Source organism: Cryptococcus neoformans, chromosome 7 (assembly GCF_000149245.1).
Source record: "Cryptococcus neoformans var. grubii H99 chromosome 7, complete sequence".
Taxonomy (NCBI): Eukaryota; Fungi; Basidiomycota; class Tremellomycetes; order Tremellales; family Cryptococcaceae; genus Cryptococcus; species Cryptococcus neoformans.
The window spans coordinates 877,909-905,159 of NC_026751.1; the positions used below are offsets into that span (position 1 = coordinate 877,909).

General features: G+C 48.7%; 8 protein-coding genes and 1 non-coding gene; 5 read left to right on the forward strand and 4 right to left on the reverse strand.

The window, feature by feature from the left end:
- Positions 1 to 60: 60 nt before the first annotated feature.
- On the forward strand, positions 61 to 3,700 carry CNAG_05790 (OPT family small oligopeptide transporter). XM_012194984.1 has 17 exons: positions 61 to 494; positions 546 to 817; positions 879 to 1,021; positions 1,067 to 1,473; positions 1,523 to 1,704; positions 1,757 to 1,842; positions 1,897 to 1,933; positions 1,991 to 2,067; positions 2,120 to 2,190; positions 2,246 to 2,259; positions 2,315 to 2,357; positions 2,412 to 2,428; positions 2,480 to 2,518; positions 2,569 to 2,591; positions 2,644 to 2,769; positions 2,826 to 3,126; positions 3,174 to 3,700. The coding sequence occupies exons 1-17, from the start codon at positions 243 to 245 to the stop codon at positions 3,415 to 3,417; spliced, it is 2,334 nt and encodes a 777-aa protein (XP_012050374.1). The 5' UTR covers positions 61 to 242; the 3' UTR covers positions 3,418 to 3,700.
- A 400-nt stretch (positions 3,701 to 4,100) lies between these two features.
- CNAG_05791 (hypothetical protein) lies at positions 4,101 to 8,049 on the forward strand. XM_012195142.1 has 3 exons: positions 4,101 to 4,504; positions 4,553 to 5,157; positions 5,206 to 8,049. Exons 1-3 carry the CDS (start codon positions 4,452 to 4,454, stop codon positions 7,746 to 7,748), a joined length of 3,201 nt encoding a protein of 1,066 aa, XP_012050532.1. The 5' UTR covers positions 4,101 to 4,451; the 3' UTR covers positions 7,749 to 8,049.
- Positions 7,871 to 8,619, reverse strand: CNAG_12681. The gene has a single exon (XR_001045987.1). It is a non-coding gene; the product is annotated as a hypothetical RNA (non-coding RNA).
- A 163-nt stretch (positions 8,620 to 8,782) lies between these two features.
- Positions 8,783 to 10,181, forward strand: CNAG_05792 (20S proteasome subunit alpha 3). XM_012194985.1 has 9 exons: positions 8,783 to 8,834; positions 8,883 to 8,898; positions 8,950 to 8,976; positions 9,027 to 9,041; positions 9,100 to 9,185; positions 9,236 to 9,348; positions 9,400 to 9,566; positions 9,619 to 9,870; positions 9,923 to 10,181. The coding sequence occupies exons 1-9, from the start codon at positions 8,832 to 8,834 to the stop codon at positions 10,099 to 10,101; spliced, it is 858 nt and encodes a 285-aa protein (XP_012050375.1). The 5' UTR covers positions 8,783 to 8,831; the 3' UTR covers positions 10,102 to 10,181.
- Positions 10,138 to 11,615, reverse strand: CNAG_05793 (hypothetical protein). XM_012195143.1 has 4 exons: positions 11,493 to 11,615; positions 11,318 to 11,443; positions 11,110 to 11,258; positions 10,138 to 11,063 (listed from the first exon to the last, which is right to left on the reverse strand). The coding sequence occupies exons 1-4, from the start codon at positions 11,560 to 11,562 to the stop codon at positions 10,215 to 10,217; spliced, it is 1,194 nt and encodes a 397-aa protein (XP_012050533.1). The 5' UTR covers positions 11,563 to 11,615; the 3' UTR covers positions 10,138 to 10,214.
- Positions 11,616 to 11,747: 132 nt separating this feature from the next.
- Positions 11,748 to 13,015, forward strand: CNAG_05794 (mps1 binder). XM_012195144.1 has 5 exons: positions 11,748 to 11,837; positions 11,889 to 12,127; positions 12,194 to 12,287; positions 12,344 to 12,471; positions 12,523 to 13,015. Exons 1-5 carry the CDS (start codon positions 11,812 to 11,814, stop codon positions 12,792 to 12,794), a joined length of 759 nt encoding a protein of 252 aa, XP_012050534.1. The 5' UTR covers positions 11,748 to 11,811; the 3' UTR covers positions 12,795 to 13,015.
- CNAG_05795 (mitogen-activated protein kinase organizer 1) lies at positions 12,957 to 14,389 on the reverse strand. XM_012195145.1 has 5 exons: positions 14,199 to 14,389; positions 13,983 to 14,147; positions 13,775 to 13,929; positions 13,270 to 13,703; positions 12,957 to 13,221 (listed from the first exon to the last, which is right to left on the reverse strand). The coding sequence occupies exons 1-5, from the start codon at positions 14,285 to 14,287 to the stop codon at positions 13,093 to 13,095; spliced, it is 972 nt and encodes a 323-aa protein (XP_012050535.1). The 5' UTR covers positions 14,288 to 14,389; the 3' UTR covers positions 12,957 to 13,092.
- Positions 14,390 to 14,581: 192 nt separating this feature from the next.
- On the forward strand, positions 14,582 to 24,253 carry CNAG_07675 (neurofibromin 1). XM_012194986.1 has 23 exons: positions 14,582 to 14,946; positions 15,000 to 15,146; positions 15,196 to 16,611; positions 16,655 to 17,871; positions 17,923 to 18,265; positions 18,316 to 18,534; positions 18,584 to 19,281; positions 19,332 to 19,638; positions 19,689 to 19,783; positions 19,836 to 20,048; positions 20,097 to 20,169; positions 20,223 to 20,303; positions 20,356 to 20,490; positions 20,547 to 20,622; positions 20,674 to 20,885; positions 20,935 to 21,091; positions 21,143 to 21,376; positions 21,434 to 21,717; positions 21,768 to 22,437; positions 22,490 to 23,273; positions 23,332 to 23,472; positions 23,521 to 23,823; positions 23,876 to 24,253. The coding sequence occupies exons 1-23, from the start codon at positions 14,746 to 14,748 to the stop codon at positions 23,928 to 23,930; spliced, it is 8,061 nt and encodes a 2,686-aa protein (XP_012050376.1). The 5' UTR covers positions 14,582 to 14,745; the 3' UTR covers positions 23,931 to 24,253.
- A 645-nt stretch (positions 24,254 to 24,898) lies between these two features.
- Positions 24,899 to 27,251, reverse strand: part of CNAG_05797 (5'-3' exoribonuclease 2) — a 4,146-nt gene continuing 1,793 nt past the window's right edge. Inside the window, exons 4-8 of the mRNA XM_012195146.1 lie at positions 26,698 to 27,251; positions 26,445 to 26,648; positions 26,084 to 26,396; positions 25,467 to 26,028; positions 24,899 to 25,409 (exon numbers count right to left, since the gene is read on the reverse strand). The exon at positions 26,698 to 27,251 is cut by the window's right edge and continues 1,271 nt beyond it. Coding sequence (XP_012050536.1) covers positions 25,246 to 25,409; positions 25,467 to 26,028; positions 26,084 to 26,396; positions 26,445 to 26,648; positions 26,698 to 27,251 — 1,797 coding nt within the window. The 3' untranslated portion in view covers positions 24,899 to 25,245.

A 27,251-nucleotide genomic window follows, 5' to 3' on the forward strand; every position in this document is an offset into this window, starting at 1 on the left:
AATGCGACTATCTCTGGTGCCTGACGCCTATCGCTCCAACAAGGTTGTACGCAGTATGAGGTGTTGTTGAACTCATCAACAATTACCGTCGACCTTCGCCTGGATCCTTGTTTTCGTTCAGCGATCACAAGGTATCATACTAGGCATCTGAATTAAAATTTCTCCATCGGGTACCTCCAAAGAACGAATATTAGGTTTTCCCGGCAACTATACCCTATTAGCCCAATCACAGCTGGCGTGTCATGCCCATTAACCACTTAGAAGCCGAGGCTTACGAGTTGCCGCCGCTATCTCGGGTTGCTATTTCACCTGCCGAACACTATTTTGATGACTTTGTAGTGGAGGAAGAGAGCGCCAAATTGCTGGATACTGAAGGACCGCTCAAACAAGATGACGAGAATGAACCGGTAGATGACTCTGCTCAGTACATGCGGCGGACGCAAGATGAGGAAGTGATTGGGAAAGGTAGTAAGGTCGAGGAACTAATTGCTAGGGTAGGTTCTTTACGGCTCTTCAATACATGGCTGAGCTTATTAAGTCTGTAGACTGTTCCATCGCATGATGACCCGGCCCTTCCGACTCTCACCTTGCGCGTAATTTTCCTCGGCTCGTCATTTTGTATATTGGGAGCTTGTGCTTCTCAAATATTTTACTTCAAGTCTAACGCACCTTCATTCTCTTCATATTTTGTGATTTTAGCTACATATCCTTTGGGCCATTTACTGGCAAATGAGAGGATTGTGCCGAGAGGAAAGAAGATATTTGGATGGGAGATAAACCCAGGAAGATTTAGTATCAAAGAGGCCATTTTGATCAGGTATGTGGTAGTTTATACTGCCTTGAGGCCTAATTTTGTAGCTTACTAGACATCATCTTAGCGTTCTCTCTTCCTCTGGGGCTTCTTCAGCTTACGCGGCCGATATCTTGGCTATTATGGACCTATATTTTGACACTCCGCTGTCGCCGCTACCCTCCATTCTACTCCTTCTGACAACTCAGTGCATAGGGTTTGGCCTCGCTGGTAAGTAAAAAATGACTTAATATCTGTAGCTGACTTTCCCATTAGGAATGTTACAAAACTTACTAGTCAATCCGCCTGCCATGTATTGGCCCTCAACGCTCGTCACTGTTCAGCTCTTCACCACCCTGTATTCGACAACATCATCCGCTCTATCATTCACCCAGCAACAACTTACTTTTACAAGACTTCGCGTCTTCTTGCTCATCTTCCTCGCCACATTTTTCTATCAATTCCTCCCTTTCTTATTCTTCCCGACACTGACCAGTGTGTCACTGCTATGTCTTGTCAACAATCGTTCGTGGTGGATGCGGACGCTGGGTAGTGCTTATCAGGGACTAGGAATGATGGACTTTAGCTTTGACTGGAGTAGTATTGGCTCGTCTGGGCCACTATATACCCCCTACTGGGCCCTTGGGAACTATTTTGGAGGTTTGGTAGGAATGCTGTGGGTTGTAAGTTTTAAATCTCAACTTGAACGACTATTGAGTTTACATTTGTTAGATATTACCTTTGCTTTTGATGCTCAACTTTTGGGATGCTAGAAGTTTTCCTTCTCCAGTGTCAGCTGGACTTTTTAATGCTACATTCCAGAAATTTGATGTAGCCTCCATCCTCAAGGCCGATTTGTCGCTGGACGAAGCTGCATGGGAGGAGAAGAAACCTTTACTCCTCACCCCCCATTTGTGAGTCTGGAATCCTCAAAGCGGAAACAAGTGAACTTATAATAAAAAACAGTGCTCTGACTTACGGGTTATCTTTTGCTGCCCTGTCAAGTGTTTTGGTGCATGTTTGGCTCTGGCATAGAGACGAGATCAAACAAGGCAAGTAAAGTCGTGATGTTACAGCGAGCACAGCCAAACTAACAATTCGAAAAGCTCTTTCAAACAGATTACAGCTCAATGATGTTCACAAGTATGGTTTTTGAGAACTATGCCTCCTTTTCTACTATTTTGACATCACCAACTATAGTAAACTTATGCGGTCATATCTGCCAGTACCTTCAGCATGGTATGTGGGCCTTTTGGCTGTTAATTTTGGTGCTGCAGGCAAGTGTCTTGTCATCTTTCCCTATCACGATAATATTGACTGAGAACAAAGTCATTCTGGTCAAAACCACTCCATTGCAGATGCCAATATGGGCTCTGGTGCTGGCGATGGCCATTGCCACTGTAGGTGCCCGGGAGCTAATGTCAAAACAATAAGGCGCTCATCGAGGTACCGCAGGTCTTTCTGGTTCCGTAGGCACTTCTGAATGACTGGTCCAGAATACAGTTTCTAATATGTTCGAGCCAGCGTCGGTATCATAGCGGCTGTCAGCAATACACAAATTGGACTTGTGCGCCCCTTTTCAGACATATACAGAGCTCCTGCTGATATACATATGTTACAGAATGTCTTGACTGAATTGTAAATTTCCACAATCATCAAACCGTCTGATCATTGTCCTAACAATTTCAGTGTGGCCGGTATTCTCATGCCCGGTAAGCCAATAGGCAAGTGAGCGATGATTATGCCTTGAATGCTCTTTGCACTGCTAATCCATACAGTGTTACATTCAAATGTTATGGATGTGAGCTATCACTTTTGGTGTATTGGTGATTGAGACACTGACAACCATGTAGATATGGCGATGTCACAAGCCCTTGCTCTCACTGCTGACCTGAAGCTGGGCTGGTACACGTCCATTCCCCCTCGAGAAATGTTCACGTGCCAAATCATTGGAACTGTTCTGGGAGCTCTTACGAACTGTGCGTTTTAGCCACCTTTTAGCCATCGGGTGCGAAATAAAACTGACGCCCTGCAGATGCCACCCTTGTATCCGTCATGGCGGCAAAGAAACCATATCTCAATGGCTCCCTGACTGATCCTACGGGGCAATGGACTGGACGCGCCCCTAGTATATTTTATTCTGCGAGTATTATCTGGGGAGCCGTTGCTCCTGCTCGTTTCTTCAGTGATGGGTACGAAGTCCTTTATCTCGGGTTTTTAGTGGGGGCACTTTTGCCTGTTGGTTTTTGGTTGGCACATAAGAAATGGCCGGGGTACAAGTTGAATAAGGTGGTATTCCCTATCATCTGTAGTGGTGCGACTGTGGTCCCTCAATAGTGAGTGGGACAGATTGCTGAGCAATGGTGAACTCATTCACGCTCAGTCCGAGCAACATCATCCTCACTTCTCTCCTGACAGCGGTTCTGGTCAATTCCTGGTTTGCGAAGCGTCATCCCAAGTCGCACAGCCAGTACGTATATGTAGCTTCATCAGCTCTGGACGCTGGGACATCAATAACGGCGCTGGCGATTTATGTGCTCTTCGGAGGTGTGTTTTGGAATTGGAATGGATGGGATTGGTGGGGTAACTCAATGGTGGACTCTGAGCACTGCGTGCCTGGAAGCTGAGGCGACAGATCAAAGGGCAAACTGGAGAGAACAGCGTGTATATAAATTGCGCGGATGAGGTAGGAGGCGGATGTTGATCACTTCAATGGTGTACGTTTCAACAGTAGACACACGTACGGTATAAATTTTCATACTACATACCCTCTCTTCGCAAATGTGTTGCATGGTCGACAAGTGGATTTTATTAGAAGGGCCATGTAAAAAAGATGTGATCAAAAAGAACAGAAAAGCTAAGGATGACAGACGATTGGGAAGAACGAAAGGATAAATAGTAAAGATTGCTCGGCTGCGGTCAGGGTGGACGGTGCAAGTAGCCGCCGGTCCGCGGTATGTACGACGAGGAGAGCAGCACGAGTTTGTTCTTCGGCAAAGCATCATCAAAAAGCTTCCGGATAAATAAAGGTGTAGCTTTTATATCGGCATTGCACAGACTCAACATGCATGCATGATTATTATTGAAGAGGATATACTGCCAATGGTGTTACTGCGTTTGTAGAAGGGCAGAATGTAGGATGAGGATGGACATGCCATGGTTGGTGGGGAAGGAGAGCAGTCTTAATGCTTGTTGCCGGGTGCCGACTGAAAAAATAATGGCGGGTTGTTTGGAAGAATGGAAAGTCCACGTCACCGGGCGCTGAGAAGAGGTGTTGCAACTGGTGTATCATAGAGAAGGGTGCTTCTTATTACAACTGTATGCCTCCTTGTATATTCCCTCCTGCTGCTGTCTCGCCCTCCTTCCAGATTACCTAATCCCGTCCCCGTCCTCGTCGTCGTCCATAGATTCTGTTCTCCTGTAACCATAGCCTCCCACCCAACGAACGCTCCCACCCACTTTCCGGCCGCCTTGGGCCTCCCTCACCACCGCAACTTTCAGAGCCACATACACGCCCAAAGCACAGCATATAAATCAGCCGCTTGCTGCAGAAGGAAGAACTAATTTGCGGCTACTGCCCTGCAGCATTTGCAATCCATTTTCCGCGCAACGCTGGGCGACCCTTAACACGCCTGGCTCGTGCGACACTGCCTGATGCAATATGTCAAACCAAGTATCTGATCAAGAAATAGAGAGGGAAATCCAAACGCTCAGGTATTTCTACTTCTACCATCTCTCAGTGCGACGACTGACGACTTGCAGAAACCTACGTCGACGATCCATTACTTCTGCCGGCCCTGGCGCTCTTCCTTTAGATCCCGATCTTCCTCCACCCTCTCCCAACTCTCGCGCATCGTTTGAAGCTAATCCGCAATACACTTCAAATGACGATATCACGCTCTCCACCCCGGATGGTCTAGATGGAGATGGTCTCTTTTGGGTCCCTGCTCATCTTCATCCGGAACTTGCTCCAGGAGAATTTCGCGCTTTCTTAAAGTCTCATACAAGCACGGATCCTACGCATGCTGACGCCAGCGATGCAGGAGACGCACCGGGAATGAGCCGATCTCGTTCGTGGATTACGCGCAACCCGTCGGGAAGAGGCTCTGAAGGATTAGGACGAAAAAGGTCGATGCTGAGTAGACAGTACCAGCCTTCAGCCGGAGATAATGTGGAAGAAGAAAGACCGCCATTACCAACCCCTAAGCCGGTGAATATATATGGAGGGAGGTCAGGGGAAAAAGGCTTGACATTGGAAGATTTACAACGATTGGAGCAGTTGGTTGATGAAGCTGGAGAGGACGTTGATCCGGAGAATATGCGTAACTTGTTGAGAAGAAGTCTGAGTATGAATGTCGCCCCTGGATGTAAGTCGGGTCGTCATCGGGGATTGACCAGGTGCTGACAATCTACAGTCTTACAGGATGATGTGCCCCAAGGAGACAATGCTGATGCGCCTCTTGTCGCCCCCCGGCCTGGCTCCATCCTTCGTCGCTCGGCCCGCACCAAGATCCGCAAAGCTGGTCTTTCAGGAGACGGCGGTGGTCATCGCTTTGCTGCTACTCGCAAAGGACGCATGACTGCTGCTCCTCAACGGGAAATCCCGGGGTTGGAAGACGATGATTATGCCTCAGCTCCAGAATCACCGCATCGACAAGGTAGCGACGGCGCGAGTGTGGAGAGTGAGGACAAGTTCCATGACGCGCATGAGAGCCATGAGGGCACGAGTTCTCACATTGAAATCCAAAGAGACTCTGATGCATCCACAGACGAGGCACATATTTTTGACGCTTATGTGCGCGAACCATCGTCTTCAGTATCGTCATCCTCGCACGATCACTCATCGTCACCTAGTCCGGAGCCATCACCACCCAGTCGAAAGCTGTCTTTGCCTCCTGTACCAGAGTCTGGGGAGACTACGGATTGGTTCACCAAAGAATATGATCGTACGCCCACGCAGGAATCTCTTTCCGACCCTCTTGCTAGTAAGCCTAGTTCTGCAGAAGAGAAGGCTTTCACCGCTGGTGTAGATGGGTTATCGATCAACACTACCTTTGGCGAGCATGATGACACTGCTCCTCGTTACGCTCAGCTTCCTGTCGAGCAAGACCTTCCGCCAGGAATGGCTCCTCCCGCACAACGTATGAGTCTTCCACCCAAGCCCCTTCCTGCTCCCGCCCAGCCCCCGTCTCCTGTAAATATAGAGACGCCACAGCTGGCTAGGATCGAAACCAATGTTTCCACCTCCAGCGTGAGCACGTCCGGTACAACCACTACAAAAGAAAAGAAGGGCAAGTTTTTCTCAAAAAAGAAGGATGACAAGGAGAAGAAGGGTAAAAAGGACAAGGATAGGTTTTTGGGATCATTATTCGGTGGGAAGAAGAAGAATGAGGAGTCAACTTCAGTATCGAATTTCTCGTCCGCTGGGCCCGCAGCTGCAGCTGCATTGCTTGGTACCTCGAAATCGGCCAAATCAGTTGGAGCCCCTCCTTCTCCCTCCCCCACCTCAGTCAGCTTCCAAAATTATGCCCGTTATCCCATCCATGTCGAGCGCGCCGTCTACAGGTTGAGTCATATCAAACTGGCCAACGCACGAAGGCCGTTATACGAGCAGGTACTAATATCCAACCTTATGTTCTGGTACCTTGGCATTCTGGGGAGGAATGTGACCGAGGAGAAAAAAGCAATAGGTGATGAGAAGAAGGAAGAAGTGAAACCTGTGATCAAAGGTACCCCGCCTAAGCCCGCCGACACCGGCTCTGCTGCCAAGCCCGGAACAATGATTCAACGGCCACCGTTGAATCCTGCTCCCCCGCGTGAGGAGACACCTGTCGAGCACCGTCCTACTCCTGCCCAACCGGCGCCAGCGCCAACCAAGAAGTCAGGCCTATCAAAGCCTGAGAGGGCACGGGATGGGAGGAACAATGAAGCACCTATGAGGGCACCTTCATATGGGGCGCAAACGGCACAGGTAGATCAAGAAGTACGAAACCAAATGATGAACCAGCAAATGGGGGGAGTTATGCGCGGGCCACCTCCTCAGCATGCCCAACCTCCATCTCCGCAGGGTCCTCCGGGAAGTTATCCGCAGGCTCGCGCACCATCTCCGCAGCAAACGCCGAGGCCGATGGCATCCAGTGGGCCTGCAAGAGCATTGTCACCCCCTAGCCTCGGTATGAATGGCCCAAGGTCGCCTGAAGCTGGATATCACCGAGATATTCCCAGTGCGGCACGAGGGGTTCCTCAGTCTTCCTTTGGCCCTCCCCCACCACCGAACGGTCAGGTCGTGGGAGAAGACCGTAGGGACATGAGACAGCGTACCCTTTCCAACCCTAATCTGCCTCATCCTGGACCTACGCCTCCTCCTGGGGGAGCTCCCCCTCGTCGAGTTGTTACTGAAGGTCGTATGCCCGTTGAAAGTGCGCCTCGTCCCCTTTACCCTCCACACTCAGGTCCTCAGCCGGGTCAGCTTTTCCAGTATCCTGCTGGAGCAGCTGCACCTTCGTTTGCTCGTCCTGTATCACCAGGTCCTCAGCCAGGGCAGGTCTTCAACCATCCTCGTCCGCCTCAGAGTATGCCTCCTCAACCGGGACAAATCTTCCAACACCCACAGCACCATTCCCCTCCCCATCCCCATCCGCAAGCACGCCCTCCGCACCCTCAGTATGGACAGCGCCCTCTTCCACCCCCAGGACAAACACAGGGTTGGGAACCTCCTCAACGGTTGCCTCCTGGTGCGTCTCCCCCTCAATGGGCAGGTGTTAGACCTCCTGCCCAACAAGGAGCACCAGGATTCGATCCCCGCCGAGGGTATCCCCCACAGAGTCAAGGACAGCCGCAGGGATACTATGGTGGCGCAGGGCCATCATCAACTCCGGGACAGCCCTTGGGCAGACCGGTAGCAGTCCAGCAGGGGCAAGGGTATCTCCCTGCCGGAGAATATGGCCATCACCGATGAGATGGGATGGTGATCGTGCTCAGCAACGGGAGTGAAGTAAGGAGACGAGAAGCTGTAAGGACATTGTAATGTTTGGAGGAGTAAAAATTTGTGTCATGTCTGAGGACAAATTGCATGGCTTTTGAGAGAGTTACAATTAGAAGAAACGAGGCGAGACGACGACATCCTTGATTAGTAGATAGTTTTTGTATCTGTGCAGCATCCCAGTAACGAAAAGTAGAGATGGACACTCTTGCTTTATTCTATCATAAACCAGTACATATAGAGATCCGCACAGTGACATGAACAGTACTCCACTATTATATTTTCTTCTGGCTTTATCAAGTCTGACATTTGCCATCTTCCACTCCCGCGCAGTATCTACTGGCGAGGCACGGAATCTGTCTTGGAACACTAACAAGGCTGGTGAAGCACCTCCAGAGCACCTACAAGAATGGAGTATCGCCGTCCTGTTCGAGATTTCCAGCAACATCGTATGGTAATCTCACGGATGTCCCAGTATGAAGAATCAACTCCTAATCCCATGCTCTACTTTCCTCCTTCTGATTACAACCACAAGTTAGTGGGGAGGAGGGGAAAAATTGTGTGCAGCAGTACCCGGTTCAAGGGAGCGTGAGTTTGCCAGACGGGGAAAGAGTGCTGGGTGAATAAATCCTGTATGTCAAACGAAGATTCGGACATCGCATCTTCATTCTGCTGAGCACGTTCGACGGCTCCAGATGTCTGAAAAGGAGAGATTGGTGATTTTTCATCATCAGATATAATTCAGAGCCTGCAGCTCTCTCTTTATAGCCTGCCAATGACTGTTGGCTGTATCGACATTCAAATCCAGGGGGGAATGGCGAGAGGAGAGAAGGGCAGAGAAATGGAGGAAAGTGAGGTGTCGACGCGCCTGGTTAACTGATCTGCTGCTGCTTTTCCCTGCAGCAGCAGCAGCATCATCATCCATGTTACGTAATATTGCCACGTCAGTGATGGCCCACACGCACTCGCGTCCATCGAGTACTGCTGCTACATCTTGACAGAGCAGTCGTTACAGCTATACATTTCTTCCTAATCTTCCCAGCGACATATTTAGACATCATGGTGAGCAGGCAACAGCATATAAACAAACAAAGCTGACACAATCCCCAGGCTCGACGTTACGACAGTGAGCTCCAGGTCCATATCCAGCCTAGTTTATGTTGCTAATTCTTCTTAGGCAGAACGACCATCTTCTCCCCTGAAGGTATGTTGCATATAAAGACCTCCCGAATCCCACTGACAAGCAGATTACAGGGCGACTGTATCAGGGTATGCATCATATAAAAAGCAACAACTAGAAAGAAAAAGGTCACTGATGTAACTATAGTTGAATATGCAATGGAAGCCATCTCTCATGCCGGTACTGTTCTTGCTGTGCTTTGCAAGGAGGGTATTGCTATGGCCGCTGAGAAGGTGAGACTTTAAATTGATTGGGGATTCGTACTGAATTATCTCAATTGTAGAAAGTAACTGGCAAGCTTCTCGACCTTTCCCTTACTCCTGGTGCTGGCGTGGGTGGAGAAGGTACGGAAGCATGGATGGGCGGCGGAGGTGAAAAGATCTTCTTGCTCAACAAGTACGCGGATGCTTGCCTTCTCTCTCAACCCGTATGCTGACCATATCAAAGCAACATTCTTGCCGGCCTCGCCGGTATCACCTCTGACGCCAATTCGCTTGTCAACTTTGCCCGGAATAGCGCACAAAGGCATTTGTTCTCTTATGACGAAGACATCCCAGTAGAAATGCTGGTTCAGAGGCTGTGTGATATGAAGCAGGGTTATACTCAATTTGGAGGTGAGCAGAGTTTTGTTTTTGCCTTTGGATACAACTAACCGACTTTGTTCAGGTCTTCGACCATTCGGTGTCGCACTTCTCTATGTTGGATGGGATCCTCTGTACGGCTTCCAGCTCTATCAATCAGATCCTTCGGGTAACTATTCTGGATGGAAAGCGACTTGCATCGGCGCCAACCATTCTTCGGCCACGAGTTTGCTCAAGCAAGATTACAAGGAGGATATGTCTTTAGAAGATGCAAAGAGTCTTTGTTTGAAGGTGATGAGCAAGACGATGGACTCTACCAAACTTAGTAGCGAAAAGCGTGAGTTCGCTGACGTGGCGTGCGACCCTGAAGTGTATTTGACAAATCGCAGTGGAATTTGCGACAATGACCCTTCACTCCGAGACAAAGCAACCCTTAGCCAAGATTTACCGTGCATCTGAACTTGATGAATTGCTTCAAAAGCTTGAGTTGGGAGGTACGAATGACGATGTGGCGGAAGGTTCAGGCGGTGGTGGTGGTGGGGAGTCTCATGTGGCCGTCAGTACATAATTGTAGAAAGATTAAAGATGTATGGTTATGTATATTGGACTAGAACCTAAAGCATGACTATGATACATGTGCCTACATACACATCAGGTTTTCACCGTGACCTAATCATTCATCTATTGCATCGGTGGTACCCCTTCCCCATCACCATCCAGCTCATCGACTATGGCCTGCTCGGGTGGGGGACCATCTGTCTGGAATCCCAACATACTACCAGCTAGCAACGGCCTCTTTGATGTTTCTTCCAACTCCTCCTCCGCAGTGTGAGTAGCCTCATAAAGACCTGAAGCCACCATTGACGATCTCTCCGCCTCCAATGCAGCATCGGCCTCCAACTCCTCCATTGTCAATGAACTTTTCCGTCTCTGACTGTCTTCCTCGTCTTCTACCTTGGCCTTTTTGTCATCCCCTTCCTCGTCTCGAGGTATCTTTCCTTCCTCGGCAATTCCCAGCATCTCTCGCAAAGCCCGGTTTTCATCTTCAAGTCGCAAAATCTCCATTTCCCTTTCTAAAGCCCAATCAGCCTGGCCTTCGGTGCCAGCATACCCTCCCGAGGAACCAGGAAGGAATCCGGGGAAGCGGGTTGGCTTTGCAGGTGCACGGGAAATAGTTTTTTGAGACTGAGGACCAGTCGGTTGGGAGGTTGGTGAAGGACCCCGGAGGTCTTCATCATCAATATTGTTGGTACCTGACGGTCCACTTTCGGAAACAAGATGGTGGGAACTTAAGTAAGACTTCTCGGCTTGCTCGAGGGCAGGAAGAATAGCAGCAACATCAATCTCCGATTCGGGTTCTTCGCCTTGCATTGAGCGCAGCGCTGAACGAAGAAGGGTTGAAAGGCGGTTCAGTAGGAGGGAAAGAGAGGTAGAGTCATGCAATTGGGCCGAGGAATGCGCAGTCTGAAGCGTCTGTAGAAGAGAGGTATAATATGAATGGAGAGAAAGATCATGTTGTTGCGAAGAGTGCTGCTGGTGGATCAGTTTGGGTCATCATCGCAGTATGACAACGTACAGCTACACCACGGAACTTGTTCATCACAGTCTCCAGCGTTTGTTCATATTCTTTCAGCAAGGCGTTAAGCTGTTTGTTCTCATGCTGTAGCTGCTGATTTTCCAGAACGAGGTGGGATCCAAAAGCTTCAAGTTCACTGTGGAATTCCTCTGTGCCATCGAGCAGTCAGCACGTTTGTCCGACTATGCTACTCATCGACGCAGCGCACCGTTTGATATATCCAGATTGAACCTCCGCAAAGGAAATCCTGTACCGACATGGACTGCCTGACCTTTGACGTTCTCTGCTCTTGCCTTGAGTTGGGTGACCAATGCTCTATTGTTGGAGAGTTGTTCTATGACGCCATGAGCTGGGAAGGGGTACACGAGGGAAGAGCTGCGTACCTGAAAGCTCGCCTACGAGTGACCATAGTCTTAAAAGCTCTTCCTCGAGGTCCATCATTGACCTGGACATGGCTGAAACCTTGTGAGCTGAGATGCGCTACACACAGTAGTTTACCTAGCAGCGACGTTGAATATGGCTCATCATCGCTGGTATAGACGGGTTGTTGTTCGAGGTGATAGTGTTACGTAATGTTACGCGAAGGCTCCTCACGGACGCGCCTCCTCGTTGTGCTTAATTGTAACTGTATTCGCATTGACTCTGGCCCCCACATCGCATTCCAGCTTCCAGCCCCTCCATACACTTCGTCAGCAAACACCCATGTCAGGCTTCCTCAACTCCATAGGGTATCTCCCCTCCTTCACTCCGTCGTCCCACAGCTACTGACCAACCTACAGTCGTCTTCGTGCCCCTAAGCGATCCCCCACCAACACTCCCACTCAGCAAGGCTTCTTCGACCCTCTTCCTTCTCCAGGCGTCGAGAACACCAGCCAATCATATCAGCCTCCATCTCCCGGGCTCAAACCCCTCTATCTCTGTCAACCATTCGTGAAGGCCGCGCTCGTTAAAGGTAGTTTTAAAACTATCGTTGCGCCGCCCAAGTATGTCGACATCAACGAATGGGTGGCCATCAATTGTGAGTATTCAAAGAGAGTAAATATACCGGATGATATATCGAATGGACGCTGACATATTTTGCTAGTGTTTGATTTCTATCATAACCTCAATCAATTCTATGGCGTTTTGACAGAGTTTTGCACTATGCAAAACTGCCCTACGATGTCTGGTGGAAAAACGTGGGTTATTGTGTTTCATATGGTATAATGGCAGCTGATAACGTGTGAAAATTCAGTCTCAACTTCCTTTGGCCTGATCACAACCAAAGGCTAGTCTCTCTGGCGGCACCAACGTACATTGATTTCGTAATGAGTTGGTTACAAAAGCTTTTGGAGGATGAAAATGTCTTCCCTACTAAGTCTGGTAAGTTATGAAGCCCCGGTTGTAGAGACGCAATACTTAACTTGCATTCAGGGAAACCGTTTGACCACTCATTCGCATACACAGCCAAGCACATCTATAAGCACCTTTTCCGTATCTTTGCTCATCTTTACCATGCCCATTTCGAGCAAGTCCTCCACCTCTCTATCGAAGCGCACTTCAATTCTCTTTTTGCCCACTTCCTCGCATTCGGAAAAGAATTTGATCTTTTGGTAATGAAGGACCTTATGACCACCCAGGGTATGGGACAGGGCGTTGCCGAATTGAGTGAGAAGTGGAGGCAGATGGGCATTTTGGAGTCATAAAAGAACCGGAATAGTGCGACAGAGTTGATCTCTGGCTTTCAAGAAAAGAGGAGAGATAATGACAGGAGATAAGGTTGCATAGCTCTGCATTGGATGGTCTGTGGCTTGTTAACCGAGGTGGACCCGTTGATACGGCGAGGGCAATTAGTCGGCTGTTGTAGATTCTTGTTTCATATATATGCATGCTAGAAACGATATTCATGATTATAAGTGTTGGAGCGCTACCGCTTGGAGCTATGCTGCGTTTGAAGATTGGTTACATCTAATACAACTATATATTTGGCGTCTACTAGGGCTCTCAACGAGTCCATACTTTGATTGTTCCATCGTTGGACGCAGTAATCATTTCTTTACCCTTGGGATGAGTGATTATTGATGTAATTGTCCGTTTGTGTATTGGATTTGGGTCCTTGTCAAGTGGCTTTGCCTATTTAAAGTCAGTAAGAGAACTGGAAATGAACATAAAAGGACTTACATCGAGGACGTTCCATGCCCATAACTTGCCTTCTTCGTCACCTGCCAGAGCGAGTCCATCGCCATATCCCCAGTCCATTCCCCATCTTCCAGTTTGTTCTCTCACCTTATGTCCTTGGAACGTCTGCAGACAACCTCCATCCTTTCTATCAAAGATCCTGACCTTTCCATCATTTGTTCCGACAAGAACACTCTCCTCCGGAGCTGTAGGAGATAGCTTCAAGGAAGTGATTGGCCATCCAACGAGATCATCTGTGAGTAAACCAAATCGCAGATCGTAAGTACGAATATACCCATCAGATGAGCCAGTTATTATCTGGGGGGAGGTGGGCAGTATAAGGGAAGTGATGGTGGATGTAGCTTCCTTCAGTGTTTGGATTGGGTCCCGCGAAGATGCACGCATATCCCAGAGCATTACCTTGGCGTCAAATCCCGCTGAGTGGTACATTAGCAAATCACAACAGCCCACATCACTCGGCATCACTCGGTATGCGATAAGATCTTACCACTTGCGAGTACTTGGGCTTCTTGACTGAAACGCACAGCGTTGATTTTTCCAAAGTGGCCTTGCAGTCGACGAGTTACAGCCCCTGACGCGACGTCCCATACAAAAACTGCCTTGTCTCCTCCAGAGGATGCAAACTTGGCGTTATCCTGAGCACTGTGAATGTCCAAAATTAGTAGATTAGACATGGCTGATACGGCGAAACTCACATGTCCAACGCAAGGACTTCCTGGGCGTGTCCGCGGTAACACTTGATTTCCTTGCCTAGTGCAGGATTCCACAGTCGAATTGTTCGGTCTGCTGACCCAGATAAGAGATACTTTGCTCCATTATTGTACTTTACGACATTGACCGGAGCTTGGTGAGCGTCGAGGCTGCTGATGGTGAGCAAAGACTACAGAGTGAAAGTGGAGGGCATGGCTCACGTCTGAAGTAGCTTTGTAGGATAAGAGAGGATGCTCGGGGCTTTTTCGTCTGACGGGCCTTTGGAGGCAGCGACTTTTGCGACGCTCATAGCTGCTGTCGTGCGCTCTCTACGTGTCCTCCGTCTACAACGCCTTTCAAGTAGTTCGGCTTTCGGCTGTCTTCTCGTTCCCAATTGCACTGACAAGGTACGTGCGTTTCATCTTACCACGTACTTCATTCCGCTATTCGCTGTCAACATGGCCTCGGCGACCTCCGATCATCTGAAACTTATGGGAAGGGTTTTTTAAAATGCAGCTGGGCGAGGCGGTCCCGCTGTCGTGGGCCGTCGCGTAAAGCAATGTCCGAAGCAGACGCGATCGGCATTTGTGTGATTAAAAGATGGAAAAGATCAGTGCGCTGGCGGTCAAACAAAGATCATCATCGTATCCTCCCATCAACCCGAAACACTCGCCCACAGACTAGTCCAGCCATCTTCTTTTCCCTTTCTCCGTCCCTGGTTTTCCTTCCTTCCTCCCCTCCCTCCCCTCACCTCCCAATCACCCGCCCATGCCCTCCCTCCGCAGGGGCTCGACAGCCTGTTCTCACCATTCCATCAGCGCACCCAGACTCAAATCAGACGTAACATCAGCTTATCCTTCCTATCCATCTCATCCCCTCAATGACTCAGCGAGCATAATGAACAGGCCAGAGAACCAGTCCGGGGAGCAGAAGATACTTAATGCCTTGGTTGCGCGTTTGGTAAACAAGGTGACTTTGATTGCGACGAATATTACTGTTTTCAGGCTGACATACATTAACAGCTTCCTTGCAATTCTGGAATTCAGCTTGCTATCTTGGAATCAGACGCTGTGGTCCAATCGACCATCCAATCACTGCTTCAACTATCCGGCACAAGATTATCCCTCGTTGTTCAGTCGCTGGTGAACGTCCTCGAGGCCTTGTCCAAGGTCAGCGCGGTTTGTGACAGACAAGAGCAAATGCTGATTTTTTTGGCAGTACGCTTCCTCTTCAACATCTCTGGCAGAATCCCCACTAAGTGTCCTTCATTCCCAATTATATATCCTCTATATCCTCAATCTCTGCTTATTGACTTCATGGCGACAACGCTCGCATGTATCCCCGCCACCATCGTCAGACCTTCCGAGATGCTGGCCGGATCCCTACGCGTTCGAAGACCACCTAGCCAAGCATATACTTAGTGTTCTGGTCATATATACACGGCTAGTATCTCTCGACATAGAGTTTGGAGATGTGTCAGGCAACCAAGCACCTAGTAAGGAGTCAAAAGGTTTGGGAACGGCTTCCTCCTCCTCATGGAGCAAATCGATGTCAGCTAGCTCGAGTTCTTGCTCTTTGGGTACACTATTTCTCCAACAGCATTCTTACTCTCGGTCATCGTCCGATCGAGATGAACCTCTTGATGAAAAGCTGTCAGCAACATGCGCCACAGCTCTATCTACAGTCACCCAGATGACAAAATTCACGGCTAGGGCAGTCTTCTATCTGTCGGCGTCCAATTGGCCACTGATCTCTACCCAGATCAAGAAGCGGCTGCATTATCTCACTACTACCATCGAAGACTCTCCCGACCTCACCGAACTCCGCCTCCTCGAATGGTCTAATGTAAATCAAGCGCGGTTATCCCAGATTCTTTCCGAAATTTCATCTGCCTTCTCCTACATCAAGCGCCCAGCGCAGATAACAGTGGCTACAATGCTCCGAAAAGCTATACGCAACTGGATTACTATTAATCCCATTGAGTATGAAGCATTGATCGAATCGGGCAAGAGGTTGGAAGGTGGCGCAGACGCCTTGTTTGATGTGCTCTACTCGGCCTCTGATCTGGGATCGTCATCCAGTGCTCGTCGGACCAAAGCATTCTACCCGCTTATGGCGAGGCTTTTAGTCGTTTGTCCGGATATTTTGCGGAGAGTCATGGCGAGGGAAAGTACAAAAGGAAGCTCAGGCCTCTCAAAAAAGATATCGTATATGGATAGCTTCAGAAAGGGACTTAACTCAACCAAAGGCTTTGAGGCTTGTGCCCTTTCCTATATAGAGTTCATGAGTGCCGGTATGGCCGTGAGCCCACGATTAGAGACATCGGCGATACGCAGCCTAATCCATGATATCCAAAATGATCTCAAAAATGCTCTCTTCAGCTCGTCTCTATCCAAGGAGATATCCGATCAGAATGCAGTTGTAGAGGGATTAGTAGCGCTCTACCGACAGAATCCAACAACAACGGGTGGTTTGCTTTCCCCTAAGCTGTGGAACGAGTCCTCAGATGCGAGTAAGATAGTTGCAGTCAAGGCGTGTGCTATGATCACAGTGGAAGGCTCTAGATTACCTTGGTACCCGCCTGTCGAGGACTTGAAAAAGGAAGTCAGCTCCTCAATACGAGGTGTGCTCAAGGTACGTTCACATACTTAAACATGTCAATGCTCACACTTTCTAGACCCACGCTGCTGTCTCCATTTCTGATCGATATGCTGCTCGGCGGCCCCGGGGAAGCTTTGAACTTCCCTCGAAACAAATTGATCTCACATTTGAAATCCTCAACCTCTATTCTCTCGACCCATCATTTGCATTTTCAGGCGCTCGTCTTGACTCGAGCACCGATGACATCGTTTCCCTCTTTATGACCCTGTCATCCCTAATGGTTCTGCCTAATCCTGAGATCGCTCGAGTTACAGCTGTAAAAACTAACGTTACATTAGTCAACTATGTTCGGGACATGTGTCAACAAAGTGACCATGTGATGAGGTTGGCAAGTAGCGCGGCTGCGGGCATTTGGCAAATGCTTCTTGATGTTGGCAGGCAGGTGCTTTTCGCTTTCCACGACGGTGGGGTGGACGAAGTCACTGCTTCTGCGACAGCTATGCGCGAGATGGCCCATGCTGTCATCCAAATGGCAGAACGGCACCCTAGGATCATGTTCCCCTCACCAAAAGCCCAGCCAGCAACCATGGTAGTTTCTGCAGCAGGATTCGTCTGCATTGTATCGCCTGACGTTGAACAGACAACCCTCACCCTTCCGACCCTCTCGATACTCGGCAAACTCACTCGAATGGCACACCGATCTGCTTCAGGCGAGATCATGACTAGTACATACAGCACATTCCCCAATAACCGTGCAGACGCCTTCGAGAAGCTCGCTGCCCTACCTGCTGCTATCGGTCGCCAACAACAACAACGTATGATCCGCAGATCTCTTCGTCCGTTGGCTATTGGTTCATCTTTGACTTTATCTGTATGGATGGGGCTTGCCTCCATCTGGAAAGCGTTTACGGCCAAGATCGTAGCTGCGGATGCTGGTAACTCTGTCTCATCAAGAGAGAAGCAAAGAATGATGACAGGGGATATTGAAGGTCTTGACGCGGAAGAGTCAAAAGAATGGCAGAATGCTATATTATTCTTGGCCGCACTAGCCAACGTTGGCCTGACCAACCTCAAGCCTAAATGCCTTTCCGAAGTCATTGACAAGGAAGGTCTTCTTCCTGCAGCTTATGACCAAGATATATCTGATCCGGGAGCCTTGATAGAGGCTTTCATCAGGCAATGTGTCGAATTGCTTGTAAGCAACTCCATCACTGTGAGAGAGTCGGCCAAGGTGGCGCTTGGATCTGAATTGCCTACAACTATGTGTCGAGTGTTAGTAGCGCAGATGATCAAGTGAGTGAAACTGTCACACAAATCGTTTGATTTTGACTGATCAATCATTAGGCTGCTTTCCCATGCGATTAATCCGTCAGGTGTCAACATATCAGACTCTTTTACGTCCTTTGTTGAACAAGCTGTCGCCATTCTTCGGCTTCAAGTGGATCGAATGGGTCCTGACGATGACGTTCCACCAGTCCAGGTCGATATGGGCGAACTTCTCTATATGCTGGGAAAATACATCCAGAGACTGGGAAGACGCGATCTTTTCTTGAGGTTGAAAACAAGGTATTGCCAGCTGACGGAAGCAGCCTTGCGAAAGCCTGACAATGTTCTGACCGCAAATGGCGGCAGATTCAAAATTGCCGCATTAGAGTGGCTGACGGAGTGGTCCATGGCGACCTCAAAAGTGAGTTAAGAGCGCCAATTTATGAGCAATAACTGACTTGGTCGTTACAGGACAAGGATGTCTACTCCACTTCTATGGATTCGAATGCCCGATACCAACGAGAGCTTGATCATGCTTGCTTAAGAGCTATGGTGCCAGTGACTGATGGTTTGCAACTGAGCGCAGGAGGAGAAGAGTCTGAAGATCCTCAAGGGGTACTAAAATCGAGATTATTCTACAGACACTACCACCAGTTAGTCAAAGTAATTGAAAAATCGAACGCGGAAGAGGTAAGCCTTCGGCTATATACGCAAGCGCTCGATATGCTGATTTGATTAGGATAAGTCTTCAGCCCAACCCCTCTCCGTGCACAAAACAACCAATCCTGATGATGCTCCTACTCTTGCCATTCTTGCCCTATCAAATCTTCTTTCCGCAAATATTGACGTCGGCCTCAAACATTGTCTTGCTCTTGGATACCATGAGGATCCCACCCTCCGCACAGTGTTCATGCAGCTTCTCACTAATATACTCCAGCAAGGAACGCGGTTTGGAGGTCTTGCAGCAAAACGTATATCATATGCGCCCAAGCTGTACCTCGAGGGGCTGACGAACCCTAATCTGGCGTTGGCCCTCGCTATGGTAGACGTTTGTCCACAGACCGGAGCTGAGGTGGACGAATTATCGACACTCTTATTCAGGGTTTTCGAAGGGAAGGGGACATTGCTTGGGTTGATGCGGGTGTTGATTGAAAGGGAGGTGACCATGACCAACCACGAATCTGAGCTGTTTCGAGCCAATTCCATCACTATGCGGATGATCACTATCTTCGCGAAGACCTACGGCTACAATCACGTACGAGCTACCCTGCAACCGCTCATATTGTCGTTAGCTGAAAAGCCTGCGGAGTGCTCGTTTGAGCTTGACCCCCGGAAGGCTGCTCCCGGCGATGATATCGAACGAAATTCTGACCATCTGAGACTCATGTGTCAGGCCTTGCTAGACCTTATTTGTTCTTCTACCCCCCGAGTTCCTTTGTAAGTAGTAGTAAAAAATCGGGGATGCTGTTTTCTGACGCCGGATACAGGATGTTCCGCGCCGTCTGTCACCACATCTGGGAAGTTGTAGACGACCGATTCCCTGACTCTCGTCACTCTGCTGTTGGATCTTTCATTTTCCTCCGCTTCTTCTGTCCCGCTATTGTTTCCCCCGAATCAATTGATCTCGACGTCAATCCTGACACTCGGGAAACTCGCCGAGCGCTATTACTGATTACCAAAGTCATCCAGAATTTGGCAAACAACGTTGTCTTCAAGGAGCCGCATATGAAGGTGCTCAACCCTTTTCTCTCAGATAATATTAAGCAAGTAACCAAATTTCTGTCTGATATTGCCGTATGTGACCTTTTTGCTGGAGCGCCTCAGTAACTAATAAGGTAATGAAGATTCGCCCCAAGACTATCGAAGTTCAGAACGCAGCAAAGACCTTCCAGGAAGAGGCTGAAAGATTGCAAGACCTGGATGGGGATGACGCCATTATGTGAGTCAACAGTCAACCTCGCAGAATCTAACACAATCTGATTCTCTCTCAGTCATCGATTTGTCTTCAAACATCAGGCCAGACTGGAGGCATCGCTTTCATCCATGCCTAAATCATTCAGACATGCCTCGAGCTCCAAACTAGCGCGGACTGAGTTTGATGGGCCAGCAGCGCTGGAGCGGCTGAGAAAAGTAATGAACGCAACTGGTGCACCTCCTGACTCTACTTTGCTCGCCGCCTCTGTAAGGGCTCAAGTTTACGATGAGTAAGATCGCCCCGTCATTACATGGCGCCAGTCTGATGTATTCTGCAGGTTCATGCGACATAATCAAGGTCGAAACGTAGACAGCGTCCGAGAAGTATTTTACGAGGGACCCGTCAGCCAGGTAAGGACCTTACTTCAAGCGGCATGTTACGTTCCTGATTTCATCGGTTATAGAATGGTCGACGTATTTTTTACTTTATCGTCTCAAGAGTGGCTTTCGTTGATTACGATCTGTTAGCTTATCATGTGTTCTTGGTGAGTTCGCTTATTGCGACTCTTATCAGTAATAAGGCTGATCATATGGTAGTCCTTGGAAAGGGTCACGGAGTACTTTGACTTAATTATCGATCTGACAGATTTTTCCCACTCAACTGAGTTGCCGATGGTTTGGCTAAAAAAATCTATCCAACTGTGCCCGTCGGGTACCTTATCCAACCTTAATGTGGGTGCCGAGATAGATCAAAATGGTTGTACAAAAAATGTTGATTGAACCGACAGACATTGGTCTACTATAATCCTAATTCTTATGCCCGTAAAAGGTTGAGACACTTGATCTCGGAGCTCCTAACCATCAGTAAGATTCCCCTTGTCAACACATCGTGCCCTGAGACTCACCAAGTATCAGGTGCTCCTGTTGGGAAGAGTGTTGTCGCGGCCAGTAGTCCATCTGAACTGGTCGACCACATCCCTTTTAGCAGTCTGGCGCTTCCTGAGCATACGATGGCTCTCGCCTATGAGGCTGATCACGTCTTTACAAACCTTGTTTGCTTGTCAGATCACGGTATGCAAATACCTGTGGTCGTCAAACTCGGACACGATTGTTTGCAAATCGCATCTGTGAGTTTAACCGTGTTGATGTGAAGAAAAGAGCTAATAACACCTGAAGTGGCGAAAACAAGATCTCACACCCTCCCTCAAGTCTTATATCATTGACGTTGTCAAGTTGAGCGTCATTGATGACATTATCACTGGCGGAGGCATTCCCTCAGATCAGCTAGTAATCAAACATTCGCAGAAGGAAACCTTAACCTTTCTTTCACGGAGTGAGTATTATTTCAGGATTCTGTTCTCTCTGTAACTCATTTCTGCGCCAGAGCGCAATGAGATGGCCCATATAATTCGATCTGCTCGGTCCCGGCTCAGAGAAGACACACCTCTTAATTCTCGCGTTCTGAGACCTACAGATGTTCCCGCCACCCTCCTAAACGTGGCCCTCCTGAATTTGACCTCTAGCAGCGAAACTCTTCGAATGGGGGCATATGTTTTGGTGAATGAGCTTTCTCAATTCTTCAAATACGATCTTGCGTCGCGAGTGTTCAAGGTGTCTGGTAAGGAATCTTCGTAGGCATTGGGATGTTCAACTCACTCAAACGTGGACCATTCAGCTGGCTTGACCATCCCCAACAATTCCCTTTCTTGGGTCCACGATTTGTCCCGTGTCTTAGCCAACTCCGCCCCCCATCTGACTCTGGAGTTCCTCAAAGAATGGGTTATCGGGTTTTCCAAGGCTGATACACCCCTTAAAACAGCCTCCCTTCATTATGTCGGCCCTTGGTTAGCCAATCTAGATCAGTTTAGCCGCCCGACCAGGGGCGATGCTGAGGAGTCTGTAAAACAAGTCAGGGGAATTGTGAGATCCCTAGTGTCAATTACAGTAGCAGAGCGACGAGTAAGTAGCTAATTTCTGTTTAGTAAATGTGACGCTAACAGACGATTCAGCGATTACATTTAACGATTCAGGAGCATCTTTGGGCACCATTTGCAAGGGCTCACGAGTGCTTGGTTGACATTGTGCTGTCTGAGCTTATTCACGGTGCCATTGATGCCGGATTAGGGAGCGACAAGACAGAGTGCATTGCCGACATCCTTGTATCTATATCGTCCACTAACGTCCATGGCAAGGTTATCGCGCGCCTTCGCAAATCACTAGCGCAAACATACCTTCGACCATCGAATCATCTTACCGAAAACGCCACCTGGAACGAGGTTTGTGCGCTGGCTCGTATCACTTTGGCTCTAGGTTTCAACCCTACTACCGCCCTCGATACTCAATTATTCCTTCCCGAATTATTCCACGTCGTCACCCTCCTGTTAGGAGCTGGCCCGGTCATCATGCGTCAAACGGTGTATGGTCTTTTGGTCGGCATTATCCACTCCTTAACTTCCAATGCCACTATTGGTGAAATGGATGCAGAAGCGCTTGCGATGCTGTTAAGAAGACTACAGGAGCCTGAGATGATGAGATCCTTTGGTGTGACGCAAGGCCAAGGGCATCTCGAACTTTCAGGTTTGCCTAGGAAGGATGAAACTGATGTACATTTGTTGGATCGTGTGGAGGAGGTATCCAAGTTCCTCGATGAAGTTCTTGTTGCAGGTGCTGTTTCTGTTGGTGAGTGCCTATTGCGACAATATAAGTAGAGTACCAGGCTGATCGGCATCAGATTGCGCCAATGCCTGGCGAGCCAGATGGATGGGCCTTGTAGCGGCGACATGTTTCCAGCACAATCCCGCCACGCAGCCCCAAGCCTTTACCGTGCTCGGCTATCTCGCATCTGACGAAGTGGATGATGATCTCATCTATCAAATCCTTGTAGCAATGAGCACGGCCTTATCCCACTTCGTCGGAAACGATTCTATCCTCATTGTCAGTATGCTGCGATGCCTCAGCCGCATTATCCCTGGTTTGTTCCCGGATAGCCGTTACGTCACAAGTCTTTTCTGGCTGGCGGTCGGTGTCCTCCAACTTGGCTACATCCCACTTTTTGCGCCTGCTCTAGAGTTGATGATCACTGCTCTTCGTTCGATCAACATGGCCAACGAAGGAATGCAATCCACTGAGCTGATGGAGTTCCTATTGGACGCCAGGAGAACCGTTGCTGATCAAGTCAAGAAATTGGATCAAGTCTCCGGCGTATCTTTTGATACGGATATCACGTTTGCGCTGATCGCCATCATATACAAAGGCGTCCGGCATCCTTCTACAAAGAAGTTAACCGCCGAGATTTTTCTTGAACTCTTACAACTCGCTGCGAACACTGGGGGGTCGAGCGCTGGTAATGGGACGTTTGTTGTTGCCGGCGGTGTAGCTTACTTCGTTGCGCTACTTTCCATCTCGGCCAATTCAGGAGACGAATTGAAGGACGTCTTCAAAGCGGCGAGGTTGTATGTAGATGACGGCCATATGGATGTCGAATGTGTCTCAGTGTTTAGTCTTTTATCGATTCCGTGAGTCCAATTTTATCTTCAAGACAGCATCAAGGAAACATGGTTGATTGTAGTACAGGGATAATTCGACCGCTTTGCTGCTCGTCAGCTTCGTAGTCTCTTTACTCAACGGATCAGAGAGTTCAGACGCTGAAAAGGCGATTCTGTACAAATTGTTGGCAGATGCTAGTGCTGAAATTCCTGAAGTGCTTGCCATGGCGTGAGTTGCATAATCAGGTGTTCTATCCTGCGCTGACGGCTGCCATAGCTATGACTCACTGATTCCCCGCATTGTTTCTACTCTAACATCCACCAACAACATTTCCATCATTAGTTCATCCACCACAATCCTTGAACGGGCCCTCTCCGACCCCAATTATACGTTTACCAATACTTCTGCCATCCCAAATACGGATAGTAATACGTCTCTGCCCTACCCAGGACATGGAAAAGTCTACGCGTCAAGTATCAGCTCGAGCCCTAGTGTAGGTGCGGCAAGAGAACAAGTGTTAGATGACCTCGGGATGAAAGGGCTTGCAGAGTTAGCTTTCCCCCAAGTCAAGGTGGATAGGTATGTGATACAATGCTCGTGAACTAATGAAGCCGGCTAATTTTTGATGCAGACTCAATATGATGGCGAAATGGGTTGCCTCACTGATCGAAAATTTTACTATCTAATTACCCTCACGAATAATCGTATACGATAATAATACCCTGCATTTTCTCGACATATCTTATTTTATGATACCCTTTCATCGTTCCATACTATTCCCTGTTTAACGAAGATCCATGACAGACGATATGTAATCTATAGACTGTTCCCTTGCATCTCTCATCTTTTTACGAATTGTTTTTGGGTGAGTTGGCAAGACACGAGTCGTAAGGCTATCTAATTACGCCAGCTTGGAGTGATGGATGTACACGAATAATACCAGTCCCAGAAAGCGACAATAGCACGAGGACGGATATGGAACGATTGGATATGACAAAGAAGTGGTCGTCCCCGAGTTTAAAGGTTGCATTCGAACCCAAACATGAGAAGTATTGATCAAGATACATATCTTTTCCAGGTAACCTCGCACGCACTATAAAAATGGCCCAATGAATGCAGTAGAATGGAACCTAGCACTGCAGTAAAAGACGTTACTCAGTACCGTGACCCTCCTGCCACCTGCTGCATTCCTTGACTGAAAACTGATGATACATTACTACAGCACATCGACTGAGCTTTATAATCTCTTTAGTTTTATAATCTCTTTTTTGGAATAGTGGTCGAGCCTAAGGCTCCAAGAGGAAAGGGTATCAAAGATTGTGGATATGTAGTAACTGAATGAAGGACAAGAGGGCGTATTAGGAAGGGCAACAAGAAAATAGAACCTCGGTCGCCAGGAATCGTTAATAATAGACTTGTGACGCTCAGACTGCTGGAAATCGACCAGTTTTGTATCGTTGTAAAACCTCCAGTAACAGCTAGAGTGGGTCAATGTCATTAAGCTATCTAATAGATAGGAGGCTAACGCGGAGGGTGGGAACGAGATGGACTTGATCCCCGAGGGTGAAAGCGAAGAGGCTTAGGTACAGAGATTGCCGGGAAATGTCATCTGTCGGAGAGACTGGAGGATATGCAGCGTGGTTTGAGTGGTTTGATCGCCTTTCAGGTAGTACATCGGGTTCACAGGAAAGTAAAAATGGGTCTATCGGGGGAAGCTTAGGTGTTGTGCTAAAAAGAGAGTATATGATACCTGATACGTTGGTTATCGAGCGTAGAATGGCTATTGCGACTCTTAACATGCACAGATTGCAAGCGAACGTAGGAGGAAAAGGCTGGAGGTTGCAACTGGGAAATAAGCATATACAGAAGATACGAAGAAAAAAAGAAAGAAACAACAAAGCACTTATTTGACAGACGTGAGGGATGTTCTACTATTATGTTAACTTCCTCTAATGCCCCTCCGTTACCATTTATCCCATCTTTTACTCCTCTTATATGCGCCTACCTCCTGGAGGCATAAGGATTGTAACCGCCGCCCCTTGGCGGAGGAGCACCATAACCATATCCTCCGCCAGGTGGTCTGCCATAAGCTGGTGGTGGGGCAGAGTATGGGTTAGGCGGAGGCGGTGGTGGTACGTAGGGACGCTGACCATAGCCGCCTGCAGCTGTGATGATGTTAGCTCCTTGTTCTTCACCATAAATATAAAGGGGATCAAGCTCACCATAAGGTGCGGGTGCTCCATAACCTCCGGCATAAGGATTTGGCGCTGCAGCATAGGGGTTACCGTAGCCATATCCGCTGGCTCCACCTCCGTAAGACGATACAGGCGGTCTTGATGGTAGAGGTGCAGGGGCACCGTATCCGTAGCCTGAATTACCCCCATAGTTCGAGCGAGGCGGAGTAGGTTGGTAGCCATTGGTCCGTGGCGGCCCACTCTCGTACCTTCCCCTCGCCATACCGGGTCCGCCTGTCACATTTCCGGTTCCACCGCCGTTGTGCCTGTGACCTCTTCTTCCACCTTGACCGCCGCGTCGAACCCAATCCTTATCGCTTTCTGTCAGCCTCGCAGGCTCAGGTTTATATCCTCGCAGAAGGATCGATCGATGAGGATGCGCTTGGCGAGGGAAGTAATATCGGACGGAGATAGAGTCGTTGGGGTTAAGATCAGGGCATTCGGAAATGCTGGGAATAGGCGTGTCGAATGTGGACGCAGGAACACAATTGGGATCGGGTAGAACAGAACCAGTTATTCCGTACGAAGCTTTGGTGTCAATTGGTATAGGCTTAAACAACGATTAGCTGGCAGAGTTAAATCAAGACACAAAGCCAGACACTTACCTTGTTCACGTCCTTCGCCCTTAAACCATACAATTTATCACAGAATAAATCATACAACGGGTTCTCATTGGCGATGAACATAACATTGTCTCCCCAACTGTTCCTCCTCTTCTCATCATCAGACAGGAGCTCCTCCTTACTCTTCAAAGCAGTCAAAAGGCGGTTTTGGTCGATAAATGGCAAGAGAGCGACACCTTGCCAAGCCATTTTTTTGCCGTTCATGTCGATCTCAAAGTCGGGAGGGTAAAAATCGAGGATGGGGGAGTCTTCGTCAATCATGAGAGTTTGTAAAGGTTCAGGCAGATGAATTCGACTGCGATGAGATTAGCACCCGTCTTGTGATCAGACAATGATATCATACCTAGCGGCCGGGAAAACACCTAAAAGCTGAGCAAACGGCTTGAAAGGTATGCTGGTCTCGAATTTAATGTCCATAGACCCGACATCGCGGAAGTCTTGAGCAAAGGGAGCATAATGATAAGGATAGAACCAATCCCATGCAGGAACACCCTGGTAATAATATTCAAGAACCCAGCAGAGTCCTTCCATATAGGATTTGGTAACCCTATTGGCGATGTTAGCCGCCACGTTGAGCAGGATGGGACTTGACTTACTTGTCAATGAATTCTCTCTCTGACAATTTTACACCGAACTTCTTCTCGTAGTACCTTTCTCTATATCCGGGCTCCCATAGCTTGACATCATCTTCATAATCGACCGTTCCGTCTGCATTGACCTTGAGTTTCTTCTTCGGAATAGGCTGGTCGGCTTCGGGGTTAGGGGGAGCATCGTCGTCGTCATCGTCATCCTCCTCATTGCTCTCCCCATCACCATCGGAATCGCCCCTCTTTCTCTTGCGGGGGACTTGGGTGGGGTCTTCATCGTCGTCGGGGGTAGCAGATTCGTCATTCTCAGCCATGGTGGCCTCACCGACGGGCGCCTCACCCTCATCCTCGTCCGTTTGGATAGCGGGCGGGACCACCTCTTCATCGACACCCTCCTTCTCGCCTTGCTCTTCCAAAGTTCCCCTGGCTTCCTCCTTCGTCAACTGCTCCTTTTCCTCGTCCTCCGTCCTCTCAACAGTCACAACTGCTTCATCCTCTTCCTTTCCTTCTTGGGCAATCGCCTTTTCGTCGTCGACATTCACATCATTATCACCCTCCAACTC

Bases quoted from the DNA above. Each gene is read 5' to 3' on its own strand.
- CNAG_05790 (XM_012194984.1), top strand. From the start codon at position 243: ATGCCCATTAACCACTTAGAAGCCGAGGCTTACGAGTTGCCGCCGCTA. The intron at 495-545 runs GTAGGTTCTTTA...TTAAGTCTGTAG, and splicing joins TCGAGGAACTAATTGCTAGG to ACTGTTCCATCGCATGATGA. The intron at 1,843-1,896 runs GCAAGTAAAGTC...CAATTCGAAAAG, and splicing joins TAGAGACGAGATCAAACAAG to CTCTTTCAAACAGATTACAG.
- CNAG_05792 (XM_012194985.1), top strand. The intron at 9,186-9,235 runs GTGAGACTTTAA...TCTCAATTGTAG, and splicing joins TTGCTATGGCCGCTGAGAAG to AAAGTAACTGGCAAGCTTCT. The intron at 9,349-9,399 runs GTACGCGGATGC...ACCATATCAAAG, and splicing joins AAGATCTTCTTGCTCAACAA to CAACATTCTTGCCGGCCTCG.
- CNAG_05793 (XM_012195143.1), bottom strand. From the start codon at position 11,562: ATGTCCAGGTCAATGATGGACCTCGAGGAAGAGCTTTTAAGACTATGG. The intron at 11,444-11,492 runs GTACGCAGCTCT...ATGGCGTCATAG, and splicing joins ACTCGTAGGCGAGCTTTCAG to AACAACTCTCCAACAATAGA. The intron at 11,259-11,317 runs GTGCGCTGCGTC...TCGATGGCACAG, and splicing joins CAATCTGGATATATCAAACG to AGGAATTCCACAGTGAACTT.
- CNAG_05791 (XM_012195142.1), top strand. From the start codon at position 4,452: ATGTCAAACCAAGTATCTGATCAAGAAATAGAGAGGGAAATCCAAACG. The intron at 4,505-4,552 runs GTATTTCTACTT...GACGACTTGCAG, and splicing joins AGGGAAATCCAAACGCTCAG to AAACCTACGTCGACGATCCA. The intron at 5,158-5,205 runs GTAAGTCGGGTC...GACAATCTACAG, and splicing joins TATGAATGTCGCCCCTGGAT to TCTTACAGGATGATGTGCCC.
- CNAG_07675 (XM_012194986.1), top strand. From the start codon at position 14,746: ATGCCCTCCCTCCGCAGGGGCTCGACAGCCTGTTCTCACCATTCCATC. The intron at 18,535-18,583 runs GTAAGCCTTCGG...TGATTTGATTAG, and splicing joins AAAAATCGAACGCGGAAGAG to GATAAGTCTTCAGCCCAACC. The intron at 23,473-23,520 runs GTGAGTTGCATA...CGGCTGCCATAG, and splicing joins CCTGAAGTGCTTGCCATGGC to CTATGACTCACTGATTCCCC.
- CNAG_05794 (XM_012195144.1), top strand. From the start codon at position 11,812: ATGTCAGGCTTCCTCAACTCCATAGG. The intron at 12,288-12,343 runs GTGGGTTATTGT...GTGAAAATTCAG, and splicing joins ACGATGTCTGGTGGAAAAAC to TCTCAACTTCCTTTGGCCTG. The intron at 12,472-12,522 runs GTAAGTTATGAA...ACTTGCATTCAG, and splicing joins TGTCTTCCCTACTAAGTCTG to GGAAACCGTTTGACCACTCA.
- CNAG_05795 (XM_012195145.1), bottom strand. From the start codon at position 14,287: ATGAGCGTCGCAAAAGTCGCTGCCTCCAAAGGCCCGTCAGACGAAAAA. The intron at 13,704-13,774 runs GTAAGATCTTAT...TGTACCACTCAG, and splicing joins AGCCCAAGTACTCGCAAGTG to CGGGATTTGACGCCAAGGTA. The intron at 13,222-13,269 runs GTAAGTCCTTTT...GACTTTAAATAG, and splicing joins GGGCATGGAACGTCCTCGAT to GCAAAGCCACTTGACAAGGA.